General features: G+C 28.3%; 2 protein-coding genes across 3 annotated transcripts; one reads left to right on the top strand and one right to left on the bottom strand.

Moving 5' to 3' along the window:
• Positions 1 to 336: 336 nt before the first annotated feature.
• Positions 337 to 3,418, top strand: LOC103568215 (uncharacterized). The gene is made up of 4 exons (XM_008544969.2): positions 337 to 968; positions 1,180 to 1,430; positions 1,975 to 2,605; positions 2,912 to 3,418. Exons 1-4 carry the CDS (start codon positions 504 to 506, stop codon positions 3,239 to 3,241), a joined length of 1,677 nt encoding a protein of 558 aa, XP_008543191.1. The 5' UTR covers positions 337 to 503; the 3' UTR covers positions 3,242 to 3,418.
• A 550-nt stretch (positions 3,419 to 3,968) lies between these two features.
• On the bottom strand, positions 3,969 to 19,507 carry LOC103568349 (probable serine/threonine-protein kinase nek3). 2 transcript variants are annotated; one of them, XM_053738432.1, is made up of 6 exons: positions 19,346 to 19,507; positions 18,872 to 19,253; positions 18,701 to 18,790; positions 12,195 to 12,277; positions 11,150 to 11,243; positions 3,969 to 7,892 (listed from the first exon to the last, which is right to left on the bottom strand). In XM_053738432.1, exons 4-6 carry the CDS (start codon positions 12,268 to 12,270, stop codon positions 4,643 to 4,645), a joined length of 3,420 nt encoding a protein of 1,139 aa, XP_053594407.1. In that variant the 5' UTR covers positions 12,271 to 12,277; positions 18,701 to 18,790; positions 18,872 to 19,253; positions 19,346 to 19,507; the 3' UTR covers positions 3,969 to 4,642. The 2 variants fall into 2 exon arrangements, with proteins under 2 accessions (XP_053594407.1, XP_053594406.1); XM_053738431.1 differs by lacking the exons at positions 18,701 to 18,790; positions 18,872 to 19,253; positions 19,346 to 19,507 and adding an exon at positions 14,437 to 14,668 and having other exon boundaries at positions 3,974 to 7,892.
• Positions 19,508 to 20,311: the final 804 nt, after the last annotated feature.

Raw genomic sequence — 20,311 nt, forward strand, 5'->3', positions numbered from 1 at the left:
CCTAAGAAAGTTGATAAAAAAAAGTCAATTTATTTATTTATATCATGAGCAAATAAATAAAAAAAATGATAGTCGAAAAAAAAAAAAATATAAAATAGAGTAAAAGAATGGCGTGATTTTAAATAAAGATTATAATTAAGTGACACGAGAGTGAGTTTTGAGTAATTGTTACTGTAGTTGTTAAATCTCTTGCAATTCTCTTCAAGTTAGATTTTACGGAGACACAATCGCTAGGCATGAGAAAGCAAGACAGAAAATGGACCACTCGTACAAGAAAGTGGGGATCTGGATTAAAAGCAAACGGGGACATAGACCGAGACCCAGAGCCATCTCAGACCTTCAACAGTGGAGGTCATTGCTGCATGGTTACTGTTATTGTTATTGTTTATGTAACACGCGTGTACTCTTAAGAGACGATCATAACTTCTTTTAGTTCCCGGTCAGTGATTTGTGATCAAAAAAGTTTTATCAGTATAAATATATTATTTTTTTTTGACATACAAATGTCATTGAGGGACTTGAGTCTGATCCTGCTCTTGATATTCCTGGTTTTTCAGGGATCACGTGCAGACACACGTTATCTTGTAAGGCAAAATGACAGTAATGATAAAAAAAATACGTCGGATATAAATTTTTTTGGAGCTACCAGGAAGGATGGGCATGAAAAATCACGGGCTATTTTTCATGATGATGAGTCAATGATCCGAGATACGCTGAAAGCGAATCACGATAGGAGAAACTCGTTTGTTGAGACTTCTACCTTCGATCCGGACGTGCTAAACAAGTTTCTTGATGAATATGCCAGTAAAATAAAAAGTTCGACTGATAAGAATTATGGGTATCTGCATCACTCAATTAAACCAACTGAATTGTCACTGGAAATTGGTGATGATAGTTCTGAAGTTTCAACTGCTACTGAAGATACGGTAACCATCCATGGAACTACTGATGCACTTGATAACTCACAGGTATTTAAAATTTATCACTAAAAATATTTGGATTTATAGATAAATTTCAAAATATTTTAGTTTGAAAATTATTGAAAATTCAAATAAATTAGTTTCCAAGGCACCACTAGCTTGTAAAAAAAATCTTTAGTTTAAATTCTTGAAAAATTATCAGTGAGAAATTTAAAAAAATAATTGTATGAAGATAAATTTTTTATTTGTTTTTAAATAGATTTTCAATGACACATCGGAAAGAAACAAATTTTTCAATGGAAATCAGAACGACGATCGAGATAGTAGTGGTTGGGTAACTCTAGAAGCGATTCCATGGTCAAAAAGTAAAATATCAAAATGGCAAGCAAATACAAATTCACAACGTCCATGGCAAGAAACAAATAAATGGGACAAACCGAGCAGTGTAGTAAAACCCTGGACACCAGATTACGTATCTTCACGACCTCATTACTCTAACAACAAACCATGGTAATTAAAATTAATTTTAAAATAATAATTATCGTCTACTTATTTTAGTATCTAAAAAAATTATGATTCTTAATAACAATTAAAAAATATTTAGGTGACGGGGGCAAAACGAGGTACCTCAAAAATTTTTTGTAAATATAATTGAGTATTATTTTGAATTTTTTTTTTTGTTAAACTTTTTCAAAAATCGAGTTTTAGTCAAAAAATTTTAATGACTTTTTTTCTAATAAAAACAATTAAAATTTTTTTTTTCTTCCTTTGTATCCAATAATTTTGTAAAATGTGATTTTTCTTTATATGTTACGTATTAACAAAAAAGTTTAATTTACTCAACTTTATTTAACATCCAAAAATTTTTTATCGCCTTTTTTAGAGAGTACCCATTTTGCGCGCAAAAATGAAAATTTTTTCTATTGGCTGAATATTATAAAAAAAAAAAAAAATTTACGTATTTAAGTCCTCGAAAAGTATTTCCTTAATTACTCCATTTTGCCCCCCCCCCCTTCTTCTTATTCATTTATTTATTATCATTTATTACATATAGGTATGATAAACCAAAACCAAATTGGCCAGAATACGAAACCGAACAGTTAAAACCAACATACCGACCATACCCGAATGATCATTACGAACCAAGTTCAACTCAAGCTCAAAAATGGCCTCCAGAACGACCATCCTCGTCGTATGACAACAATCATCACCCAATCATCGGTGACATTATTACCGACAACAGACCATCAAATTTCCCAACAAGTAATTGGGACAAATATGATCAACTACCAAAACCATCGGGTGTCTCTTCATCACCTTACAATGATCGTTACCATGACCAATACAATCATGAAGAAAACAACAACAATTGGCCTGGACCGAATTACCACAAGAATAAATACGACCAATTGAATGAAAAACCAGGTTTTTCACGACCCCACAAACCCTCATACTTTACGGGTCAATACGAGTATGAGAATCATCATCCACCGACATATCCGTCGAGTGGTGACGGTCAGTGGGTGTTGTTATCAACAAATCGCGGTTACTCGCGTCAAAGATCATTGAAATTTGATTCACTGGACGAAGCTATTAAATCAGCAAACGGAACCACACGTAAAGTATCTAAAGATACATCGGACCCAGATGACTCTGTAGTACCTGTGATGACATCTAAACGACAGGTTGGTCGTACAATTTAAATAACATCAGCACGCTACGCTTCTATATACATATATAAATAAAAATTTATGTATGTATGTACGTTTACTCTACTCCTACTTTTTTTTCTCTTAACTTATTTTTTTCTACTACTCCGCTTATTTATTACACACGATTGATTGCATATAATCATCAGTTAACGATACGTGATTGATGCCTGTGCTGGGGATAATTATCAATGCCAATTAAATTAAAATTGGATTGAAATTTTTAATAAATTTCATTTTTTTCTTGTAAAATTTCAACGTGAAATTTAATATGAAACTTAGGTAAGATTGACTGTCCTGCCTTCCCTTAATGGCAACAACACAACAACGTCGCATGGAGGACTACTTGAGGTTGAGAAAACATTTAAGACTGTTGACGAAAGCCAAAAAGAGTTTGCCGCTGCCGAAAAATTGTCTGTTCTTATAAAAAAACCATTAAGAAGGCAGACTGTCAGTAGACCCTCTAATGCTGCGGTACTTGCGGCCGTTGGTGCTGGCATGTTACCTGCTACCATGGGTATGATGCTGCCAATTATGCTGGGAAGAAAAAAACGATCAAGTGTCCTTTCAGTTTATGTGGATGACGTAAGATATCGAGTTGCTGCGGGATAATTTATTCAAGATGTCTGGGTCCAGATTAAATATTTTATGGGAGTAGAAATTATTCTTGTAGTCAGCAATTATTGTCTGGATTATTTAATTATTTATTTATTATTTATAGCTGTTGTTATATATTTATATAAATGATATTTATTTATTCAATAGTTAATATATTTTTTTGTATGCAAGTAAAAGTATTGATGTCATAAATATAATTTTCAAATTTTGTTGATTGTTAAATTTTATTTACTTGAAAAAAAAAAAATCATTTATTTATAAAATATTTTTTGTACGTAAAAAAAAACTTTTATTGATAAAAATTGTTACTTTATTTGTATTATTTATATATTTTATTTACAAGATACACACTGAAATCTAGCATCTATTTTTTATTAATATCATATATTTATGATATTTTTACAATCTAATAAATTATTTAATCATTTATTAACATATAGTTCATCCATCCCCAAATACTGAAAGAAATAGTTTTTTCTTTTTCTTTTTATAAATGCGAATTATCAATGAAAATAATTATGAAGACATAAATTTTTCTTAAAATCAAAAGAAGGAGAAAAAAATTTTCATTATAAAGTTAAAAAAAATAATTTCAAATGGTAAAAAAAAAAAAATATAATACATATAATTAAGAAACTGGCAATTTGTGCAACACACAATTTTAAAACTCGTGAATGCGGTTAATCAGTCATTTAACTTTTTAACGAATTTTATAAAATTTTCTTCATTTTTTAAATTCGAATTTTTTAATTTAAAAAAAATTATTTAAATATTTTTCTACTTCTTCGTACGTAATTTATAAAATATTAAAATAATTTTCATTAAGTCTAGATTTAAAATGAAATAAATATTCAAATTTCATTTTATTACAGTCAACCTGAGTAATTTTGTCCGTTTCAAAAACTCAAATTTTTATGCAACATAAATAATTAGTTTTTTCAATGTTGGATTATGATATAAAAATATTCGATTTTCTGGTAAAAGAAGGTCTCAATACAATATTAATTTTTTATATCACGTCTAAAAATTTGAATAAATAAATAAATAGATCACAGGGAGTAAGGACAGGGTAAAGTCCCCATAAAAGGAAGAAACAACTCAATCAAAGCTGTTTTAATTTTTACCTTGTTCTGACCTCTAATTAAAAAAATGATTTATTCCATGCTATCTATATAGTAGATTCAAATTATTTTAAATCATTTCAAATAATTTTTCTTAATCAGGGTCCCGGTGATAAAATTATTTATCTAAAAATATTTTTAACAGCAACTAAAATTATTTAGACAGGGTAAAAATTACTCAGACTGAATATATTTTATTTTTAAAAATATCAGAAAATGAATTCGTTAAAAAGTTAAAAAAATAATTTTTATTTAAATAACAAAACCTAAAAAATTAATCACCACCATTTAATCTTTTCTGAACGTTACCGAGATACTTTGCGAAATTTTCACTTGCGTGTTTCAAAATCGTCAGTCCGAACCTCAATTTAACTTCAGCTATAGTCTTAACAAAATTGAAAAAATTAAATTTTTCCGCGATAGGTTTAATTGGAATTATGCTATCAGCCATAGTTCCATTGAACTCGTTCTCATCCTCTACTTCCGTACCATTAAGTAATTTAACATCCGTAGAATTAAACGTCACCATTTCATCGGTGGCATTCATCTCTGCTAAATTTTCGTCATTCAACGTCGAATTCATTTCAATTTTAGTGTCATTCTCAACACCACCAGCATTTTCGTAATTCAAATCATAAATTTTATCTTTAGAGTTTTTATCAAAGACATTATTAGACTCCTTTATCTTTTTCTTCTGTCCTATTTCATTTTTGTCATCACCCATGAATCCAATCTGCTCGGTAGTAATCACTGAGTCAAAAACATCCAAAATTTCATTGCTCAAATCTTCTTCCTCAGCACTTCCAGTCTCACTTCTAGCAGGTATCTGCTGAATAACTGATTCTCTTTTCCGTCTGATCTTTAACTTTTCAAATTTCAATGCTCTCGGGCCATGTTCGACAACTACCGCCGTCGGCGTAATGTCAACATCATCATACTGCGGAGCATCGGCTTTCAAAGCAGAAGCTTCGGCAATCCCATGACTATTATCCTGACTTTCGCTGCTAAAATTATCAGTAACCGGATTTTTAACAAAATTCAATTTTTCCGCAATTTCTTTTTCAAAGTCTGTTTGCTGTGCGTCTTCAGTTGTCGTTGTTGAGGTCGATGTCACAACCGGAAGTCTTTGATTATCATACGGATACTCCTTAGGAATATTACCAACGACAAATTTACGGTCACCATTTGACTGGCTGTTTATAAACTGCGGTTTCGTTTGTCTATCATAGTAATTTGGCGTAGTGGGTAAGTCCGGATACTTGAATTCATTATCACGATTATTGTGATTATCATAAAACGGTCCGGGTCTGTAAACAGGTACTGCAGAAGTTGAAAAACGTGAATCAACTATTGTATTTTTTCGTGTCGTATAAGAATCTGTGTAAGCACCATCATAAGCTTGATATCTATAATAATTTTTATCTGGATTCTTAACACTGCTGGGACTATTGTACTTACTATTAGCATTATTATGATGATAATTGTTATTGTTATTATTATTATTACTACTCATTCCTTGATAGACTTTTGATAAAACTTCTTCTTCACTTAGACCATAATTGCCACCGTACTCTTGGATATTATATTTATAATTAGGCTCAACTTCGTAGTTCCTGCGAGCTATGGTTCCTCCGAATGGATAAAGGAAGTAAGAAGCTAAACCAAGACCAAGACCAACTAGAGACATCACTCCGACACTTGGCATTACTTCTCTACTTATGAAATTATAAATCTGTGTACCGATGGGTTTTGCAACTTGTTTCTTCTTATTATTACTCTTTGTATTATTATTTTTATTGCTATTTGTCACCTTTGATTCAGGTGCGATTTTAGATTCTTGAATTGAAACGTCTGTTGATTCAACTTCATTAATACCTTCATTATTTTCATTGGAAATTGGAGATAGTGATGATGATGATGATGATGATATTGACGATATTGATACTGATGTAGAAGTCGGAGCAGAAGTAGTCGATGGTTTACGCCTGCGTAATTTATTTTTCTTTCTTTTATGTTTAGGTCGTTTAGTTGTCGTTGATAATGACGACTCAGAAGACGATGAAGAAGAAGAAGAAGAAGAAGAAATGGATGAAGAGGATGATATTCTAGTTGATGACTCAATAATTTTAGTCAACTCGGGATTAAAATCAAATTTGACATCAATTGGATCCTGCAGTTTTACTGGTTCGCTATTTTGTTCTCCGTAAACTTTTTTATCCTCGACTTTTTCAATCGTCAAAACCGGAGCGTTCACTTGAATCGGTTCAATTTCAATGGTCGTTGGACTGTCAGTTGGTTTCTTTAATTGTACCTTCAAGACATTCGTTTTTGTCGGCTTCGATTTCGTTGTTTTTACATCAGTTATATTCAATTCATCTTTGATAATATCCGATGAATTTATGGATGCGGTCGCATCGGGACTGGTGTAAAGTGACGCTGAAATTTTGCTTACGAACATGGGCTTAGAATTAGAAGCTTGAGAATTTTTGGTACTGGAAATCATTTGAATGGGTCTGAAAGTAACTTTTTCAATTTTCGATGTTGCGTTTACACTGATCTTAGTATTGTTTGATTTAATTGATGGTTTTCTGATAACAGGAGGCTTAGTAGGTCGGTTTGCAGAGCTCGGTCTCGAGACTTTCATCGCAGTAGTTTTCGTTATTATGGTCGTTGATTTCGGGGTAGTTGATCCTGAACCTGAATTACGTATTATTTTTTTCGTTGTAGTTTTCGCTGTTTCTTCATTGTCATTTTTAGTTCCATTTGTAACTCCAACAGACGGTTTTAATTTATAACTGTCAGTTGTTTCTACTCTTGGAATCGTGTTTGAATCCATGATTGTTATTTTTTCCATGTTGTTATTATTATTATTATTATTAGCTCCAGTTGCTGCTGTGGTTTGTTTCAAAGCATTGGCAATCGGTGAAAATGTTTGAGGTGTAGTTTTTTCTGTAGTTGTCTTAGGACTTGTCTCAGTTCTCATGATAGTTGATGAAGGTTTAGCAGAAGATGATGAAGTCTTTGTGTCAGTAGTTTTATGGGGATGATTTTTATTACTAGCAGACGTAATTGAAGACTTAGCTGTTGTGCTGGGAGGATTTAAAAGTATCCAAGTCGATATACCACCGACAGTAGTCACTGGTGTTTTGTGTGTCGTCGTACGAGCTGATGCCAATTCACGTTCCAGCTCTTCTTCAGTTATTGCCATTGCCTGACCGGGATGACTCAATTGGAAGAAACTAAATTTTGAATTGGCGGGTCGCCCAAAGCTGTGTGTCTCTGATATTTTTTTATTGCCATTAAATATTTCATAGGCTGGAGAAGTATCTCGGATGCTGTCATCTGGCTTACGTATCAATAAATTTAATTTCGATTCTATTTTAGGTAATTTTGCGCTGTCTGGCGAACTTGGCAATTCTTCAGGATTGGATACATTTAATAATTGCGTTGCTACGGTTTTTAAAGACTGATCCATGTACTGATAGCCTTTAAAATCTCGTACGGCACCACCAAAAGTCTCGTTCCTGCAAACATAATTTTTTATATTTATTTTTGTATAAAAAAAAATATTTTAAGTGGACAGAGGATTGGATTAACAATTTTTTTAATGGATACTTACCCGGTAAATTTATTATTTTTATTTTTAATGTAAGTATGACAGTAAATAAAAGTTTTTCTTATAATTATTATTATTTATTTTTTTTATTATTTATTAGTAATACAATTTCATGCGTTAATGCCCTAAAATGTTAAGAAATTTTTTTATTTATTACACTTACGAATTCAGACAAACAAAACTAATCTATCAATAAATATAAATAAATAAGTATCAATTAATTACGTATATATTTTTTTTTTACTTTTGTAGGAACTTCAGTATTTTATAATTATTATTTGTATTTTTAGTAATTACGTTATTAAATTAAAATTTAATTTAAAAATTTCTTGTCTAATTATTAGTTTAATTTCAAATAATCACTTGAAGATTTAAATTTAAAAATATCGATTTATTATTTAAATTTATAAAGATTTAAATCTTATTTTTAAATAATTAATATTAAAATACAAAAATTGAATACTAATTAAATTATTTACGTTTTATCATTATTAATTAATTAATTCTATTTATTAGTTTTACTATTATTATTAATTAATTAATAATCCTTTATTGTTTTTATTAAAATAATTTAATTGTCATCAAAATTTCAAAATAATTTACAAAATTTTTTGTTCATTTAATTTTTTATAATTAAAAACAACAAAGAATTATTTATATTAATAATAATGCACCAATAAAATTCCTACAATAAATTTTCCAATGAAATAAATTTTTTTTTTTTAAATAAATAGTTTTCATGAATAAATAAATACAAAGTAATTATTAAAAATTAATAAATAAATAAATTAAAATTAATATTAAATAATTCATCTCCTTCGCTTCTTTCGTTTGCTTTTCCATTCAGGAAATTTCTGATAATGATTAATAGATTGTTTTACAAAATCTTCAAAACTTGGTCTAAATAGTATAGTTACTTTATCAGCAGCTCGTGCAAAATTTAAACCATTTGCAAAAGCCCAGGGAAAGAAAATAGCAGACATGCCAAAAAGACCCGCAGCAAAAGCTGCAAATGGAGCCGCTGCCAGACTAAAGATTCCGTAATTTAAAGGGTTTAAAAATGTTAAATAAGTAAATACATTAGACATGCCCTCGACAAGACCCGAAGGACTGAAATCAAAGTCGTCATCATCATAATCATCATCTTCAACATTTGCTAACGAAGTCGAACCTCCACTACCGCCATTACTGCCTCCCTCATTACCACCAGCTCCAGGTAAACTAGACAATGGATTGCCTAAATTAGGAAGCCCAGGACGAGCTGGTGAACTCAACGAGGAACCAGCGAATCCACTATTCGATTGACCAACAGCCTCAGAACCCGATGCAATACCACTAGGAGAATCAGCGACTTGACCAGCAACCTCTGGACCTGCACCATCTGCAGCTTCTCCGGTACCTTCGACATCGTCCGAAAATGCTGTCTCACCTGGTGCGCTTTCTTCAATCAGAACATTCGATTCTTGATTAACATCATAAGGTCCCTCAGATTCAGAATCCTCACTAACAACCGCGGAATCGTACAAGTCATTACGATCTGGATCCGACTGCACTGTAGCACTTGGACCAGTACCAGACGTTGATGATAAATAATCAAATTCCATTGGATAAACAGTCGAAGTAACAGAACTTCCATCACCATCAACATGTTTATCATCACCTGTCCCATCCCCACCCGCAACACCATTAAAATTATGCGTACTGAGTAATTGTGAGTTAATTATAATATTAAGATCTGTACAGCCTTGTTTACTTTGAATAGTATTATTAACTTTAGTAATTGAATTTATTGTTATCGTAGGACATAAGTTATCGATATTTGTGTCTTTTAAAGTTTCTGCAGAATTAGAATCATTTTGTGACGTAAATGTAATGTGAACATTTGGCGGGACTTTTGAATTATTTTTCAAAGACAATTGACCCTCAGTAACTGTCACATTGGGTTTCTTAGACAGTGGATTTATGATATGGACGACAGTATTTTGAGTTATTTCTGACACCGGCCTGAAGACTGGCCTTTGAATGATTGACGATTCAGTTGGAGCATCAGTCGATGCCACTGAAGAATCCGCCAGAGTTATTATTGAGGTTTCAGTTCTATTACTGAGGATTTCCGGTGGACTTGGAAACTCATCAACAGCCAATGTATCAAGAGTATAAAGAATATTTGGATTGTTTTCTAGTTTATCTAAATAGGGAGCTGATAAATTAAAATCGTTAGCACTCTCGTCGTTACTAACATATGAATTTTCGTATGACAAAACGGGTTTAATTGAATCAATACCCGGTTTAAAAGCATTTGATACTGTGCCCCCAGCCGTTGGATCGCTTACGACATTCTGATGAGTTGAAAAGGGGGGAATCTGAAGCCACTTTATTATTTCCTGTACACTAGGTTGTAACAACGGGTCTTCATAATTAGTTAAGTTTGACGGAGTCGACCATGAATTTAATGTTACTTTATCATTATTCGATAAAACTGGTTTGTCAGGTTTAAGATTTGAATTATTAACATTACTATTTTCAACATTTAAATAAGTAGGATGAGGTGATGTGTATTTTTGATAATTTATTAAATCCTGGGTATTACGGAGAGGATCGTTCGGCCAATTCTTCAAATAAACTGTCGATATTACGGGATTTTTAATTATCGGATACTTTTTATTGTTAATAGTCGATGTTTTATTAGCTTTATTATTAGTTCTATTATTATTAAGTCTCAATGGTTTTGTTTTTGTTGAATTAATCATAGTAAAAGATGAATTCGGCTTGATAACAATGTAATTATTTTTAGTGGATAATTTAGTAGCAGTAGAAGAAGAAGATTTTGTAGAATTTAAAAGAGTAGTTTTGATTTTAGTCTTTGGTTTGTCTTGAAGTGAATTAGATGGATTAAGTCTAATCGCATGAATAAAACGACTTTCATTTCTAATCCGAGGGTTTTTATAAACAGATTCTTTAGTCTGGGGCAAAGGTATTGGGGTTGATATAATTGGATCAGAATTAATCCAATTAATTGGCAAACGAGAGCGACGAGATGATTTAAATTTAATATTGTTATTTATAATTCCCGGTGTAAAACTACTGTGGTTTAATTGTTTGTAATTATTATTATTATTATTAAAGTCATAAATGTTTCGTGTACGACCCGACGACGCTCTATACCTGCTGCTTCCAACGTCTTGAGGTTTTGTTGTTGTCTGCAATACATCACCGACTTGTTCTTTCGTCACGTCCGTTCGAGACACTTCCGATGAACCTGCAATTTGATTATCGTTATCGAACGGTAATTTTAAGTGAATTACGTTATTTTTTTTTATTGGGTAATATCGATATGCAATCGAAAATTTATAAATTATAAGGCAAAGTTGATGGATTCTTTTTTTTTTTTTTACTGGAATTTTAAGATATTGAGTAAAATTAAAATTAAAATTACAAATGCTATTTATGGTATAAAAATGTTTGTAAGAGAAAAGAAATTTTTTTTATGATTATTATCTTTACTTGGTTCATGTCATGTCTTTTGCATAATGATTAAATAATATGTAAATGTAAAAGGTAAAAAATTCAAATAACTCGAATTATTTCGTACAATTGTTATTAAAAATTTATCATGTTAATTGTTTATAGTTTAGAAATAAATTTTATTATAAATTTAAATATTTATAATTTTGAAGTTAATAGACAGCAATTTTCGGATTTTTTTTCAGTAAATTATAAAAAAAAAAAAAAAACTAAAAATATTCACATGTAGAAAATTACAAAAGCTATGAGTGCAATTTTTCAAAAAAATTTTTTTTTATAGTTTATCGTTTTGAAAAAAAATTCCGTAAATTATTAAATGACGGCTAACTTCAGTATCATGACTATAAACAATTTCGGAATTGTTTTCAATGAATAAATTACCAAAAAAAAAACTAAAAATATGCACGTGTAGAAAATTTAAAAAACTATAAGTGCAATTTTTTAAAATATTTTTTTTTATAGTTTATAATTTTGAAAAAAAAAATCCAAAAATTATTAGACGTCGGCTGATTTCAGTATCATTTATATTTTCATTTTTCGGTAATAATTCAAATTGATCATGAACGCGTGTTTGAAAATTTATAAATATATTTAATTATTTATATTAAATTATTGTATTTGTACGCAATTATTTTTTTCGATGTAAATTAAATTAATTATTCATATAATAAAAAAAAATATTTACCGATTTCTGGAGGTCTTGCATCAATCTGGGCTATTGTAAACAATGCCCAGAGTAACACACTCGTCGTCACTTGCATTTTTACACTGAAATTAAAAAAAAATTTATGGTTTAAAAAATATTCATATGTACGATCGTAAATTAAAATTCTAGTAACCGTTTTTACTTTAAAAAAAATAAAAGTACTTAAAAATAAATTTTTTTTAAGTATCATGTCTCAAATAATGCAATAGAATTTATACTTTGACGAAATTTTCGCAATTACATAATAAATAAAAGGTACATTTATAAAAAGTAAGAGTTTAAAAAAAATGATTGTATTTACCGCGAAAAGTACATTGCGAGAGTTGTTACGTTGAAAAAAAATATATGACATGTGAAATAAAGACGTAAACTTCTAAACAATATCTTTTAAAAATGGCTTAATGATACTATCAACGCATGATAAGAATCTATTATGTTTTTTGCGTTATAAATATCAAATAGCTATAAATTCAATAGTAATTAATATTCAATACTCGTATTCGAAATTGTCGTTACAGTGTAGTTAAAATTTTTTATTTCCTATTCATGCCGTAGCTAAATTGAATTTGATATTTTTTTTTAATTAATAAACTTGAGATATTTTCATATCTTTTTTTTCTAACTTAGATATATATATATATATATATATATATATATATATATATATATATATATATATATATATATATATATATATATATATATATATATATATATATATATTTACATACAACCCGAATTGAAAAAAATAACAAATCATACCCTTAATAAAATCCAATAAGGACGTGTGTTGATAAAACAATCAATTATTTAAAAAAATCAACATTTAGTTTACTCCTTTAATTATTTTATTTCCCACTGAACAAAAATAATTTTTTGGGGCAAAAAATTTTTACTTGCCCTAAGAAATTTTTACATTATGAAGTGAACACTAAATTTTCTTGGGGTGAGAAAAAATTTCTAGTCCTAAGAAATTTTTTTTTTGTCATATGGTGCAAAATTTTTCTTATGTCAAGAAATCCTTGTTTTCTGTACATATTTTTAAACAGATTGTATTATATATTAATATTTTCTCAATCGGACTTCCGATAGTCTAAAAATTAAAAGACAAAATAGTGCGTTTTTAATAATTGTCTTATTAACTCATATTTTTTTATCCGACATTTTTAATTGTATACAAAAAAAAAAAAAAGGATTTTTCATCTCGAAAAATTTTTTCTTGCTCCAGGGAAATTTTCTCTTGCCCCAAGAAAATTTTTGTTTTCAATTTAAATTGCAAATAATAATAATAATAAATTATTTTTATCTCCTCATTATTTTCTACCGTAATTCATATTATCTCATTTTTTTTATTAATATTTTTTTTAAGATATAAATGTCCGGTAACGGTACTGGCGTTCCTGAGTTGCGATGCTCCGTTTTGCATGTGTCGTCTCGCCGTCACGCCTTAATTCTTTCACGATATGTTTGATATAAATTTATTATATAGATACAACATAAATGAAGACTATTAACAAATTATATGTCAATATAACAGTATAAAATACTCGATAAAAATACATTTATACACAAATATATTTATGGCTTTAAATAAAAAAATTTAAATAATGAAATTCAATGGGAATAAGAGATAAAGAAAAATATAAACAAATAGCTAAATAATAACATAGAATCGAGATAAGATTATATCAAATGGTAAAATCATAATACGCAGATGCGCTCGAGCTTTCCGGTACGGCGAATATTTCAGCGGAACAGATTTGCCTTCTTCGAATAGTAATAAATATATAGTGAATTTTAATTTCAAAACTCGAGTGTAAGTAAAACAATGTTGTACAATAATATAAATTTACTAGCATATACATATACATAAACATATATACATATACGTACATGTAGATCGTGAGACTTAACTATTTAGAACCGCCCGGGTGATTCGCGTATTATCGCGATCACTGACTTATATTTTATTCAATATTATGCGTGAATAAAAGGGATAAAAGATGTTAAGTAATTTATATCGCGTTACAATAAAACATTACATTCAAATAAGAATAAAAATTTTTTATATAATGTCTTTGAAAATATATAAAAATAAAATTAGTGATACATGTTTCCTGATGCATCAGGAACTGCTCTAAATCCTAAAGAGAATTTTCAATTCTATAAATTCAAAATAAAAAAAAAAAATTGTTTTTTTGTATTAATAAATTAAACTTACAATAATCGACGATTTATCTCCCACTACACTGCCTAAAAGTAAACACCGCGAAAAGTAAAGACGTTAAATAAGCGATTGATTGATTAAAAAAAAAAATTGAATAAACTGAAAAGGAAACGATGATAGAGCTATAAAAATAAATCCGCGCACACGCGTGATAACAAGTTGTAGAAACAATGCTGAGGACAATGTTTCGACTGACTGTGCACGGCTGACCGAATGTCCAGCATGTACCTTCTTAGCACGCACCTCTCCTGACCAGAAAGGAGAGGTCCGAGTTCTCCCCAAACCGTTATTCCAAGGGGCCAGTATATATAGCTAAGTATTAAGTGTGTATATAAGTGTTGTGATGGTATAAGAACAAACCAACGGACGGGTTGAATAACCTTCGTCAACGTATGCTAACTACTAAAATCCCGATCAGCTCAAAGAACATTACACTATTATATGTGATACACAACTACCTTTGATAGTAAACACAGAAAACTCAATGTCAGATCGACCAACACAACCCGTCGAGAAACAGCTTCCAGCAACTAAACATCAAGTCGCTTTAAATTATTCACCTGGAGAAGCTTCATCTGCTATTTTATAAATTTATATATGTATTGATGTTCATGTATGTAAATTAAAACCCTCGGATGACGATTATTAAAATTTATTTGCCTGCGGACTTTAATGTTCTTTATGGTTTTAAAAAATTTTGCTAAAATTATTCTTGTGTTGGGAATAAATCCTGTGATTTATTTTTAATAAAATTGGAGACGGAGAATTGACATCAAAAAAAAAATTAATAAATAAATAAAAGTGAGCTGTAGCACGTGGGTGAAATATTTGGTACCGTTAGAAAAACTTGTATGAAGTACTTCGATCGCAGTCTAGATAATCGATATTAACATAATTATCAAATGTCACGACCAAATATTTTTGATATTTTTTTTCATGTCGAAATCATTTTGATACATATCGATAACATCAAATCGCTGTTTATTTAAACTTTTTTTTTTATTAATAAGTTTAAAATAATAATAATTAGCAATTAAAATTTATTTTAAAAAAATTTTTCCGTATAATTTGAAAATTTAAAATATTTATTATAAAAATAAGGAAAAAAATAAGAAGATAAATCTTAACTATCGTTGAACCTTTTCCAAGAATCTAGAATAAAGAGTGGATACCATCACTTAAACTGAGGGAGTAATTCCTCACGATCAACCGCATTTCTTACTACTAAACCCACAATGGGCACAGTTAAAAAAATCTAAAACGATAACCATTAAATTTAAAAATAAAAATTCAATAAATAACGAGGAGGTAAAGTAATAATATAAATATAAGACACAAACAAGTACAACTATCAGAAAAGATCTTTGTCTCATTAAAATCTTTTATTTTTATTTATTATTATTACTTCTATTTGTTTTTAAAATCTTTTAATCCAAGCTTATATCTCGCAGTCGTGAATCCACATGTGGGACATAGCGGAACTCCCTCAACATATATAATACCTCCCGTGTTATATCTTCATGGGGCACTGGTGGATTAATAACGCATCAACACGAGTCAGAATTAATTAGATTATTCGTCACGTTTCACATTACCATTAACTAGCTTTGTAAAAAAAATTATAATAAGCATTCATCATAAATATTTCTTATTGTAATTAACCCTTTTATTTTTTTTTTAAATTCTAAATAATAACAAACAATATATTAAAATTCGGTATACATTTATCCGAGTAAGTGAAAAAGAAAGTATTGCATTTAATTAAAATAATAATTTGAAAAATTTAAAAGTTAATTATCAAATTATGTTAAATTTTTTAGATTAATCTGATAACGACACGCAGCTAGAGTATATATCTGTAACAATATATATATTTATCTTTTCACTTGGATAAGTTCAAATTGCGTAACTCCTATAACTTATCTTACTATAAAAATCACAGCATTTCTAAGTAAAATCTCACGTTCAACGCATCCTCGATGCTCTAGAGTAGAGCTCATAGTAAATAACTTTTAAATAAAATTTTTTTATTTATAAATTTTAAATTCAAAAGTATAACTATTAACTACTAGTTTTATTTTAAAATATTTAATACGTTTTGCTTATTATTTAAAAAAATAATAATTTATTTTTCTTAATTTGAATTTTTTCTACTCAATAATTTTTGTTTTATGGTTTAACAAATAAAATGTAACCTACTTCACCATATATCTTAAACCATATCGCGTATGAAGATGAAATGAATACGCACAATTTTATTGTTTTTTTTTTCTTCTCTCTTTTAAAAATACCGGGATAAAACGATCGTAATTATAGAGTGTTTAAGTATTTGGAGCGGTAATTATTATGAAAATTTTCCCACATTTAAAATTATTAGATGATACAGCAAATTTCTTTACTTTTAAATTTTAAAACCTAGTATAATTGTCATAAAATATCACTTTGAAAATATTTTCGTCGTAAGATTTACAGATATATAAAAAATATAAAAGAAAATAATAACCGGATAAGTACATCCTAAATATATAAAACTCGGTGTAATAATTTGTGAGTTAGTTTTTTAAATACAAAATGAATTTTAGTTAAATCATTTCGAAAATTTTAACGGTATTTTTTATTAGGAAGCATTACTGTTCAAGTTCATGAATCTTTGATTCACGTACAATAATTATAGAGTATGCAAGTGTATGGTGAAACGCGTGGCCCTGTATACTTATCTATGGTCATTCAATGATTGACGGTTATAAATAAATCAGCTGAGAAAATCCCGCTATAATGTGTTGCAGCTTGCACATTTTATAAAGTGTTATATCTTATAACTTTTGTATTTGCATGTAATTATAGTATATATATTATTATATTAATAATTAATAATTATTGAATCATAATAAGTAATTAAAGACGGAAGAATATTCAAATATTGTCTACTAGTCTTTCAATTAAATTACTCTATTTAAATATATTAATAAAAAAACTTTTAATTAATTTAATATTTAAATAATAATTATTTTAGGATTCTAAGCGCCTCAGTTCGCGTACGGCACTCATACGGAAATAAAAACTTATCATGATAAAATGAACCGCAGACTCTTGAAGTTTTAATAATTTGAATATTTATTTAAAATTTAATTTGTGTATTAAGTGAATGTTTGTGTGACTAGAAGTGTGAAGATGATTGATGATATATTTTAAAAATAATGAATTAACTTGCAAAAGGATAAAATTGACAGACGTGAGAATTAAGTAGAAAGGAAATAAAATTTCACTACTAGTCAGCCAATTTAATTGCAAATTACTTTCATCCATTTTTATATTTTTTCTAAATATTTTTAATAATAATTCATTTGAACAACAAATAACATTTTTTTAAATCATCACGTCATTTGTAGTTTTTCATTTATGATACTGGATTTAGCTGACGTCTAATAATTTTTTTATTTTTTTTAAAACGGTAAATTATAAAAAAAAATATTTCAAATAATTACACCTATAGTTGTTTTGATTTTCTACATTTGCATATTTAAAAATTTTTTTTTTTTAATTAATTAGTTAAAAAAAAATTTGAAAATTTTTAATTGTCTTCTAACTTCAGGATCATTTTCATGTAAAAATTATCAAAAATTAATTCAAATTTTTTGTTTCATTGTTCATTAAATGTAAACTATTTCAATAGAAATTTTTCTAAAATAAATCGCAATCACCATAAATAAATATTTTAATAAGTGTTAGTAATTTATGTCCTCAGTTTTTTCAAGTATGAAAAATTATTTGATAAATTACAAAAAGAATTTTTACACGCAGAAAATTTTTTGATAAAATTTACCGTACAATTTAAATTTCGAAATAAATATAAAAAGAATACAGTGCAAAATAAATACAGAAAGAATAAAAATTGATTCCTATTGTTTTATTTTTTACTCTATTTTATTTAAAAATTACTCGAAATTTGTTTTTTTTTTTTACCCCATAATTGAACACTATCTAGAAACAGAAGAGTAATAATTCATTTAGGGCCAAATTTACTCACAATTAAAGAATAAAATTTATTAGATAATTCTCCCTGTGTACTAAACTTTCTATTAAAATTTAAAACTATAAGACGTCTTTAATAAATTTATTACAAATCAGATTTTGCAATAAAAGTAAATAAAATCATAACCAATTCAAATGTCAATAGAAATTTTATCAAATGATATTTCTGACTAAATTTCAAATTTTACCGACAAATTTTCATAAAACGATTAAAATTAAGACTTACCGTCTTCATCGATTGTAGCCTTAAATCCACGTGGAACTAGACAGATCGTAAATGACAACAAAACTCCAGTAGCATCCAAAATTAATTTTTCTATTTAAAAAAAATTTTTAAATTGTAAATATAATTGACACTTTAATAGACTCAACAAGCAATTAATTGTAAAAAAATTACCTTCCGCTTATGCATCACAAAAAGTAGATAATAAACTCCTTATTATCGCGTTATCTGCATAAACTCTTACATCTAATTAATAACTCTTACAAGTAGATCAGTCCTTTTCTATTTCAATGAAGCTTACACGGAAATTAATGATTATTTCCTCTCTTAACGAGCCGACCAGCCTCCTCTCATATAAAATAAAGTAATTGAATAGCGTGTACTGTTAATATGTCTTCTATGTCTTATTATAATTATAAAAACGTCGTTTCCTGATCTTTTAATTTGAATAGTTTTATAAAGTTACAAATAGTAAGCAATATTGCAATAATGTACTTATGATATTTCACTTCCTTCTTCTTTACATTTCCTCGTAGCAATCATTGTAATTATCCGTCTAAGCAAAAAAATAACAAAAAAATTATTAAAATAAATGAAAAACATTAAATACAGTAGATTATTTTTTAAAAAATCACTTTGACCACTCACAGAGACGGTGAAAAAACTGAGTTGCATAAAGACTAAGTGAAAAATATATAAATAATTATTAATTTTGTATTGGAGTGTTAGAACTTTAAAACTAAAGAAGTAGATGTCTCGAATTGGACTGAGAGTTGATGTCGAATAACGCCCCCGATGTAGCTCGCTTTCGTATGCCTCTCTTAATCCTCAGAGCACATTTTAATAGTGGGGGTTTAATCCCTTCTTTTGCACTCTTTAGACCATAAACACCATAATTATCTTTCCTTATTTGTACTACACTTTTTCTTCTTTCTCTTCCTACGCTTATTATCTTTTCCTTATTAATTTGAATTATTTTTTAGTTTTTTCTCCCTTGGAATTTTTTTTTAATTCTATATAAAAAATTTATTTTTAATTTTAATTTTCGTCATCTTCTTCTTCTTCTTCTACTTCTTCTTTTTTATATATTAATATTTCTTCGGACTCTGTACCTTAGACTATTGTAGTTTTTTTTTCTTCTGTATCACTTTACATTATTTTTATTCTCTCGTTACATCTCAACTTACTTGTTTATATATATGTATATAAATATATATAGATACTTTGTAAAACTATTTTCCCACGAGTACTTGTACCTTCTTCATGTACAAACACCGCAAAAAAAAAAAAAAACAGTAAGTGGAAACTGATGTCACCCACAACAAATTTTACACTACTTTGTAATTATCATATTTTATTTTTACAATTACACTTTATGCCACCAAATTTAGTTTATATTTACTATGATTCGTTACTAAAATTTTACTGTACAGGATATAATTATTTAGTTATTAAATAAATTAATAGAGTAGACAAAAAATGAAAAATTGATGATTAATACAAACTAATGGTAGCGATAAGTTGTCAAGAAAAAAAATTTTTTTATGGGGATCCAACATATTAGATTTAATTGTGATATATATTTGAAAAAAAAGTGAATAAAAAAATACATGA

This window comes from Microplitis demolitor, chromosome 4 (genome assembly GCF_026212275.2).
Source record: "Microplitis demolitor isolate Queensland-Clemson2020A chromosome 4, iyMicDemo2.1a, whole genome shotgun sequence".
NCBI lineage: Eukaryota > Metazoa > Arthropoda > Insecta > Hymenoptera > Braconidae > Microplitis > Microplitis demolitor.